Source organism: Patella vulgata, chromosome 6 (assembly GCF_932274485.2).
Source record: "Patella vulgata chromosome 6, xgPatVulg1.2, whole genome shotgun sequence".
NCBI classification, from domain to species: Eukaryota; Metazoa; Mollusca; class Gastropoda; family Patellidae; genus Patella; species Patella vulgata.
In genome coordinates, this window is record NC_065884.2 from 7,745,902 (window position 1) to 7,756,530 (window position 10,629).

Here is a 10,629-nt window from a genome sequence, read left to right on the forward strand (position 1 = left end):
AAATGCCATTTAAAGAACACAGTGGTTATTGATCGTTTTATTATATTTCTTAATATGTTTTATCTTGTATAGCCTAACGTCCATGATAAACATATTGATTCTTCATTTTTCTAATTAACGTTGTCTATTATTTCTTTGACGACATCAATCAGAGTTTGGTCTGGCTAATGATAAATAAATGAAATGGGGTTTAACGTCCTACTGTTCTGCTCCGATCATAATGATAAATAGTTGGCGATATATTTAAATATAATGGGGTTTAACGTCCTACTGTTTTTCTCTGACTGGGTTAATGAAGACGGTTATACTCCATACAGTGAAATTTTGCCCGGACAACGGCGCTATGCCCTATTCTAATATCGAAATCCAATTGTCAGCGGATCTTTTATATGCACACCAATATGTAGATCTGCATGGAACTTCGATTTTTCGTACCATCCGGACGACTAGACAGCTGCACCACTGACAAGGGGAATCCACTCCGAAAAATTCCAATAGACTTTCTAGGCCAACACCGTGGGACCGAACCCGCGATCAACATGGCTCCGGTATATTTAAAAGTAGCTTATCCGAGAAAATGAAATGAAATAGGGTTTAACATCCTACGTTTCTGCTTCATCTGGGCTAATGAAGACGGACTCTCCGGCCAGCAGAACACGCGAGTGTTTACACGGTATAAAATCATAGCTAGCCTACTGGCCATACGCTATATGGAACGGGATTATCACTGACCTGTGCCAGATTTTCATATTGATATCCAGGTTACTTTTGTCACATTGTGCATTATATTTTTCATGTGGTTGTAGGCTGTTGTTCTGTGGTTTTTGTAGGGCAATAATTTGTAGGACTGTTTATTAGAATATTATCAACCTATCTAACTACAGAAACATTTCCATTTCAGATAAACACGTAAATGGTATTGATAGAATGAAATATATGGACGAGACGGACGCGGAAGTATCGGAAGATGAGGCTGCTTCGGCAAAGCTTCTGCCTAAACAAGATGGTGCCCAAGATGGCGCTCAAGACGCAGCAGCAGGCGGTCAAACGACGTCACTGACTGACGTCGTTCTTGATAAATTGGATCAGCGTTTATCGCCTATAGAAGAAGAACGCGCACCCATGTTACCGAAATCGGGCAAAGGTGCGAATGGAAAGTAAAATGAATAAAAAGTGAACAGTTGTTTATAGTGTGTAAACAAATAAGAAACAGACTATTTCACGCGTTAGTGTTGAATTTCTGAACAAAAGAACTTTTGGAACATTTTAAACTAAGCCTACATAAAACTAATGCTTACCATATAGGCCTGTTAAGGATATTTAGGCCTAATAATAGTCAATGGTACAAACATATCGTCAGCATTTTGTCTACTTGAGGTACCATTTTGTATTATATTTCTTGTGAATTAAAGATGCATTATGTAAGATTTAGAGAAGGAGCTGACCGTTCTTGCTATAATACTTCAAGGATCCACGGTGTCTCAGTGAGTAGGATTTTGGCTGGAGGTCCCGTGTTCGACCCCTGCGTTGGCCGAGAAAGTACATCGGGATTTTCTGGTGTGGTTCCCTGTTGTAGAACGGAGAGTTTGGCAAGGGACAACATATAGTCGTTCGAATGGGACGAAAAACCGAGGTCCCGTGTACATATTGGCGTTCACATAAAAGTACCATTGACAGTTGAATTTCGAAATAAGAGTAGGCCACAGTGCCGCTCTCCGGGCAAAATTTCCCTCATAGCACACGGCTCCCAGTAGGAGCAGAACAGAAGGACGTTAAACTCCATTTCATTTCATTTTATAGTACTTTAAAAATAGATACGGAAAAATGAATATAATGAAAATTTCAGTCAAATTAATTTATTCTGAGCGAAGTTATGAGTATGTGAAGTTTTGACAAGAAATAGCCGATGTTGAATGACGCCCATTTTAACGTTAACCGCTTATATGGCGTGGATGGTCTAAACCATTCAATATCTAAACCATCCTATGGTCTAGAGGGCTGATTATGAGATTTTCATGTGAATAAATGTCTAGATAATATAACATTTAAAAGCTAGAAAAAAGATTTAGTTTTTACATAATGCATCTTTAAATTCATTCACATGACAAGCCTATGATAAACCCGCTGGATCATCGGATGGCCGAGATATAAATGGATTTGAAAACCCGTGAGATTTAAAAAATTAGCGATAAAATGAATAAATATCTTAGTCTCGGTTATCAAATAAACGATTTACGCCACATCTTCAAACAGTCATAACTTCGCTCAGAATAAAGTAATTTGAATGAAATTTTCAATTTATTCATTTTTGAACTATTATAGCAAATTTATCTATTTTTGAACTATTATAGCAAGAACGGTCAACTTGTTATCCAAATCTTACATAATGCATCCTTAAATATTTTTGCAATCTGATTAAAACACAGATCCTATTTCGTTTTTATAGTTCAAAATTTCGTTTTACTTGTCTTTAGTACACTAGGATCTGGAAGGTTTGTTATATTACCGGCGTTTTAGTTCATATGAGGGATAAGCCAATGAAACAGTCTGTTACGGCGGCTTCTTAGCGTGCTATACACGGACCTGTGGGTAAACCACTAGAAACGTCAACGTTGATTGATTAATCAATGTCTGACGTCATAGGGTGAAAGGCCGCTCATATGACCCCTGACGTGACCTTCCAGTACAACTGGTCAGATCTTCATGTAGTGTAGGCCATAGAAAGTATAAAAAAAAGCGAAACGAAATATAGATCTGTATTCTAATCAGATTTATATTTTTTGTTTTTTATTAAGGATGATTGAGTATAGTTTAGTTGCATGTACGATCTGTGAATTTCATTGTGTTTTTGGATGATGAAATATGTTTAACAATTTATTTATACCAGTTAATTGTTCTGAATGATGTTTATAATTTTAATGTGTGAGCCATCAGTTTTAATCTCATAGGCCTACTACTTCTTCTAGAACATCTGATACCACTTGTAGAACACATGATACTACTTATCATGTTTTTGAGAAATTCGCATGGCTAAAATGTATTTTGTTGCCTATGTTTTTACAATCTGATTAAAACACAGATCCTATTTCGTTTCGTTTTTTTGATAGTTCAAAATTTCATTTTACTTGTCTTTACTACACTAGGATCTAGATTGTTATATTACTGGGGTTGTGGTTGAAGTGAGGGATTAGCCAATGAAACGACGAGCTCTTGGCGTGTCATGCACGGAACTGTGGGTAAACCACTAGAAACGCCAACGCTGGTTGATTAATCAATGTCTAACGTCATAGGGTCAAAAGCCGGTCGTTTAACCCTGACACGACATCCCACTGCAACTGGTCAGATCATCTTGTAGTGTAGGCCATCGAAAGTATAAAAAAAACGAAACGAAATATAGATCTGTATTATAATCAGATTGATGCTTTAAAACCAAAGTTTTGTATGTGAGCTTTTGTCATTAGCGAAGCTTTATAATTATTGCTTCTTAAACAGTCATGTTTAGCATTACAAATATGGTTTGTAGAGAAAGGGAGAAATAGGGTTTAACGTCCACTCGACACAAACTAGGTCATTTGGGAACTAACATAAGTGTTGAATTTCATTTAAATAATTCGCTTGTGCGTAGGGATATTTAGCTGTGGGAGGAAACCCAAGAACCCGGAGAAAACCCACGAGGCTGGACAGGCTACCCTACTCCTTGTCTCGTACAAGAGGAGAATGGAAACCACGCCAGTTGACTCAATGACAAACGATTCGGCTACCCCAGTTTGGTTTATAACCTATTACTAACTAGGCTGATATAAAGAACGTATTTAAGGCCTTTATTTATAGGCACTATGCCATTTTACTTTGCTTTGCTTATATCCTTGGTTATAGCTTCCGGTTCTATTGGCATCCATTGATAAATTTTACACCTGGAATCCCTGGTCGTCATTTTCATTTTTCGGAAAATTAAAAACACGTTAAGATTACTTAAAGATGCATGCTGTAAGATTTAGATAAAGAACGGGTAGTTCTTGCTATAATACATGTAGTTCAAAAATAGATAATGACAAATTAATATATTGTGAATTAAAGATGCATTGTGTAAGATTTAGATAAAGAGTAGACCATTCTAGCTATAATAGTTTAAAAATACATAATGCAAAATGATTATATTGAAAATTTCATTCAAATTACTTCATTCTCAGCCAAGTTATCATTGTTGATTGTTTATTATCGTAACCATGGTATTGGTTATTCGAGACATAGCCGCGCGCCTCTCTATTTTTATATTAAATCATTAAATGTTCGAACTATTCTAAATTACTTAAATTCGAAACCACCCGATGGTCTAGAGGATTGATTATGGTCTTGTCATGTTAATAAATATCTAATTAATAATTTATATAACATTTAAGGCCTAAAGAAAGGTCTGCAGTAGGCAGATTTAGCTATTTAATGCTAGGTTCTCACTGTCGTGCGATGCGTTATCCCTGTTTAGTCCACGATCTTGTACGTGCAGAAACGTTCGGATACGTTTCGATGCGATCAACACGACTGCTAGGACTGACCACAATATATGACAAGACGTGATAGGGTCACCACGATTACTCCACGATTAAAAACCACGATTTCAATCGTAGCTCGAATCTTAATAGTGAGAACGTAGCATAAGAAAGTCGGCCGGAACGTAGCATAAGAAAGTCGGCCGTGTGTAGGGGTCTTGAGTGAGAGAGAGGGTGTATCGCGTCCAATATTCTCATCAATCATTTAGTATTGTAACATTATCATTAAGTCAATTCAAAACTCTTACAAACACGCATGAAACGGGCATTTCTTTTCATTCATAGCCCACCCAACTGATGCGTCATCGTTTGAATATACAATATATATATATCATTGGACATAATCTTGTTTCCTAGTAACAACTCTTGCCAGATTACCTATCTTTTTAATTAAACATTTATCTTAGGTTTAGTGTGACATTTGCGTTATGTGTGATAAAACAAATGTATGGACCTTTAAAAAAATATATCTTATATAATATATACATTATAAATGAAGTCCCCCATTTTGTGTAGCTTGCGACAAACCAGTAGCGAACTAGGTCTTAATGGACGTACAACACTATTCCTTGTAACCTTCAAATAAAGGAAAATGTATCACCATTTACCGGAAGTAACCGAGATAACGCAGGGTATTGAGGAAGTGAGTTGCTTTCGTTTATAAAAATAAAATCCAAGACGGCAGGGTCGGATCCAGAGGAATGGTTTGCCCCCCCTCTCCCCCAGCCAGCTACATAAAAATAACTGTAAAACAACACCTTTTATGAGAAAAGTCTAACGGTCGTGTGCTTTATCCTTTATCTTCAGATCGTGGGATGGAATAGGCATTCAAAGTGCGAGATAATGATATAGACATCATTATGTGAAATTCATTATAAAAATTGACGTCAAACGTGGTGTTGGGTTTCTCTCTTTAAAAAGCTCAGTGTGTATGTCAATGTATGCCTACGTAATTTTGAGGCGGTGATGGCATCAAGCATTGTCAACTGTCAAATTTCCTTAACAGGAACCTGCCAAACCCCTTCCAACAAATATTCCTGGATTCGTCCCTGGACGGACGATCACTGGATCGGGCTGTATTGAAATAGTTACTTTGAATAAGCCACACCGATGATATAGGAGCTTAAAGAATAAATTCAGAAGCTTATTGGATAGCAATAATTATGTTTCTTGGCAATAGGTATTTTATTTTGTTGCAATAAATCCAGGTAGCGAAAACATTACGGTTTCATTGGGTATTATATTCACTTTGTTGTTCACCTATTCCTTGTAAAGTGAACTTAATGACGTGTCTATGTTTTAGTCTCTGGCAAACTACAATATTGCAATCTGATTAAAATACAGATCTATAGTGAGTGAGTGAAATAGCTTTATTTAACGTCCGCTTCCGCCGATGTGATATCGCGCCGACAATACAGATCTATATTTCGTTTCGTTTTTTTTATACTTTCGATGGCCTTCACAAAATTTTGAACTATAAAAAACGAAACGAAATAGGATCTGTGTTTTAATTAGATTGACAATATTGTGAACGTTGAATCTCTAAAAGGAATGCCAATCGAAAATTCGTTCGATACCTTTCAATAGGCTTATTTAAAAAATACAGGGCGTACTCGATTGAACGTTCCGGAATTGAATTCTCTCAATCCCAAAAATAATGACAATCGAGTGAAAATGGGTACTTCGGGCTACAACGCATGCGTCGGCTGGATATATAAATATCTCATCCAACCATGCAGCCGAAACCTGTTCGTCGTGTTTAATTACGTCACAATTCTACTCACACCACCTCCGTCGTCGGGACTGACAGAACTGTGACAGGACTGAATTCCGCGTCACTCGATTGCAATTTTGTCAATTCGGGACGTTCCGGGCTGTGAATCGAGCATCCCCACAAAAATATGATGAATTGAAATATCTATCGTTGTTATTTTGATTTATGTTTTTTTTTAAATTAAATGTGGAGTAATCAATCTGAATTTGATAATGTGGGAATAATGCAAACGATGATCCGCGACTTTAAGGAAACTCAGAATTGCAAGGGTGGAACTGTGACCCGTATATCCGGGAACCACTTCTCTGTTGGGCGGTTCCCACAAAATAAAGCTGGGCTATTCTTCTTGGTCTATTTTAACTGCATCAGGGATATTAAGGACATCTTGAATCGCAAGGGACGAACTGTGACCTGGATCTCCTGTTCTAATGGGCGTAAAATTGAGTTAGTCTGAGTGGCATTGTCATACTTTACAGCATTTTTATGTTATAACTCTAGGTCGGCGACTGTTGGGACACTTTGCGGGTGCTCGATTGTCAATCTGGAACGTCCCGAATTGACGGAATTGCCCTGTCACAGTTCTGCCAATCCCTGCCACGGAGGTGGTGTGAGTAGAATTGTGACGTAATTAAACGCAACGAATATGTTTCGGCTGCATGGTTGGTTGAGATATTTTCTTATTCAGCCGACGCATGCGTTGTAGTCCGAAATACCTCTTTTCACTCGATTGTCACTATTTTGGGGATTGAGAGAATTCAACTCCGGAACGTTCAATTGAGTACCCCCAATGGGTGTGCTCGATTGTCAATCCGGAATGTTCCGAATTGACAGAATTGCAATCAAGTGATACGGAATTCTGCCATGTCACAGTTCTGCCAGTCCTAACAGAGGAGGTGGTGTGAGTAGAATATGTTTCAGCTGTCATGATTGGTTGAGATATTTTTTATGCAGTCAGCACATGCGTTGTAGGCCTACTCCGAAATTCTCCTTTTCACTCGATTGACACTATTTTTGGAATTGAGAGAATTTAATTCTGGAACGTTCAATCGAGTATCTTCATTGAATCGCAAGTATAGAATCGTTACCTTGATCTCTGAGAACTGCTGTTCTAAAGGACGTAAAAGTGAGTTACTCGTCCGGGTATTGATTGTCATACTGTTCAGCATTTTGACACTAAATCAGCCACTTTAATGACGCTTTGAATCGCAAGGGGAGAAATGTTGCCTGGATCTCTCAGAACTATTGTTCTATAGTTCGTAAACTGCAGTTACTCTGAGGGACTTTGCCATATTTTACAGCATTTGTGTTTTTTCTCTATATATTTCTTGTATCATAAAACATGTTAATAATGTGAATAATTTTGCATAATTTGGTGCTTTTTTTAAAACTATAACTTTTACTCTATATATTATATTAATTATGTAAATGAAACTTTATGATTGCTAGAAAGTTGTACATGTTTGTCAAGTGTAGTAATGTTATAAATTGAACTTTCAGTATATAATCGCCTATTTAAACTCTTGACTTGTCTTGTTTGAGAGGGAGAGAGAGAGAAATGGGGTTTAATGTCCACTCGACACAAACTATGTCATTTCGGGACTAGCATGAGGTTCAATTTTACTTCGCTTTTGCGTAGGAGTCTTTAGCAGTGGAAGGAAACTGGGGACCCGAAGAACACCAACTAGGTTGGAAAGGCGGGGAATCGAAATCACGCCACTTGTCTTAATGATAGACCTTATGATCTAATGCGTGCGCGTTATACCATTCGGCCACCCGACCCCTCTGTCTTGCTTGCTAGCGTTTTAATTTGGGGCCTTACATATGTCCAGCCATACGGGATAGGATTGTTGACACTCCCATTTAAAGGGTATAAGTTGGGGTTTTGTTTCTGAGCCTGCGTGTGAGAAATCTGTATTGATTACGTATTGGAAAATCCAAACGGAACAGATCGATTGGTTTTTCAGATATTCAGTCGGAACCTGAAGTCTTAGTGGTCAAGTACAAGATTAGCCTATCAACTGGGAACCAAGCATGACGTCATCGCAGCCATCTTGGAATTCTAGATTCTGAAAAGGAAACCCGAAGTCATTCATTCGATGTTGACCATACTTGAATTGGCGAAGACTAAAGCCTAGTTCACAAACCGCCGTACGTGCTACTACGGGCAGTCTACGGCGTCACTTGTGTGTGTTCAGCACCGTTGATTATCGCAGACTGGCCGTAGAGACTTTTAGTCCTGGGCTCTTATTCACGAAAACTTAAACTAAGATACAAGCGAAATTTTAAGAAATACTTCAATTCGATTGGCTGACCAATATGCAAATTGGATTAAGGCAAATTGATTTTACTGGTCAGCCAATCGAATTGCAGTATTTCTTAAAATTTCGATTGTATCTTAGTTTAAGTTTTCGTGAATAAGGGCCCTGCACATAAAAAAAATTCAACCGGTTTCTTGCGGCTGGTCTGTGAGCTACCAAACCCTAGTCGTACGACGGGTTGCGGGCTCGGCTTTAGGCTTTTTCTTTAGCAGGGTATCACCGCAAAACAAATAGAAGCTCAAGAAAAAGAAGAGGGTTACCATATATATACAACCAGTTCCTAGTTTAACAATATAATGCTTGGCGTTCAACCTAAAGCTGTCTATATATATTTACTATGACGTTGCATGAATCTCCGTGACTTCAAATGTTGGTCAACAATTCTAGTGGTTATTACCTGTCTAGCTTCTACCAGTCGTCTAGACCATGTCTATATTTCTATATGTCTAGACGTCTGCAGATCATCATTAACAAACAAAAAATGGTGCAACGTGTTTTATCCCAATCAAAATAAACCCACATCAATTTAATTTGAACTTTATGAATCTGATATAGTCCATTACAATCTGATTCAAAATTTATATAAATCTATATTTCGTTTCGTTTTTTTATACTTTCGATGGTCTACACTACATGAAGATCTGACAAGTTATAGAGAGAGGTTCACGTCAGGGGTCAAACGAGCGACATTTGGCCCTAGGACGTCAGACATTGATTAATCTTTGGTTTACCCAAAGTTCCGTGCACAAAAAGGCCAAGAATTAACTCGCCTTAACAGACCATTTCACTGGCTAATTCCTCACATCAAGAAGAACGCTTGTTACATAACAACTCTTTCAGATCCTAGTGTAGTAAAGACAAGTTAAAGGAAATTTGGAACTATAAAAAACGAAACGAATTAGGATCTGTTTTAATCAGATTGGATCCATTAACAGGGAAAAGGTGAAATGAAATGGGTTTTTAACGAAATGAAATGGGGTTTAACGTCCTACTGTTTTGCTCCTAAACTGGGCTAATGAAGACGGGCATACGCCATACAGTGTGCTATGAGGGAAATTTTGCCCGGGCAGCGGCGCTACGGCCTACTCTTATATCGAATTCCAACTGCCAAGGGATCTTTTACGCGCACGCCAATTTGTACACGGGACCTCGACCTCGGTTTTTCGTCCCATCCGAACGACCAGAGTGCTGTCCTTCTCAGGCCCCCCGTCCCGCAGCACTGACAAGGGGAAACCACGCCGGAAAATCTGGATGAACTTTCTCAGCAAATGTAGGGATCGAACACCCGACCTCCAGGCTAGAAAGCCAGCGTCTTACAGACCTAGCCACCGTGATCCCCGGTTTTTAACGACTTAATTATCTGCACATACCGGAATTGGATGGTCGAGTGATCTTACCCATAAGATATGCCATTAGGACAAATGGCGTTGTTTTAATTCAAATCCCAGTCTATACGTAACAAGGGAGTGGGGGCCTCTGGTTTTCCCCCGTTGCTAAAGACCCCTACGCAGAAGCGAATTATTGCAATAAAATTGTACCATATGTTAGTCCCAAAATGACCTAGTTTGTATCGCGTGGACGTTAAATTCTCATTTCCTATCCATAAACACATGCACGATATTGTATCGAATTGCGCTGGATGTAGCGTGACCTATACGTGCTCCCATCGTCCATATAAATATACTAGATATGTACAGATTAGTTGAGAAAGTTATTCAACTCACCAGGTCGTTTCACATGATTATCCGGTATTTAAACTGCAATGTGTGAGTATTTCCCACGCAATAAGTTTGAGGAAATGCGAAAAGTCAAAGTTTATTTCATTAGCTTCTGTAACCAAGTGTAATTATTTATATCAGCTGAAAGGGAGGGAGATAGAGGGAAAAAAACCCATTAATATAGTACCGTATTTTTTCAAGGGGGTCTTTGGCAGTGGGGGAGGGAGACCCACAGATAACCAACGAGGTTAGGCAGGTGACCTCACTCCTTG

General features: G+C 38.5%; 1 protein-coding gene across 1 annotated transcript in view; it reads left to right on the plus strand.

The window, feature by feature from the left end:
- Positions 1–7,838, plus strand: part of LOC126824928 (uncharacterized) — a 44,279-nt gene extending 36,441 nt beyond the window's left edge. The window contains exon 6 of the mRNA XM_050554382.2: positions 902–7,838. Within this exon, the coding sequence (XP_050410339.2) occupies positions 902–1,161 (260 nt within the window). The 3' untranslated portion in view covers positions 1,162–7,838. The remainder of the gene's footprint in view (positions 1–901) is intronic.
- Positions 7,839–10,629: the final 2,791 nt, after the last annotated feature.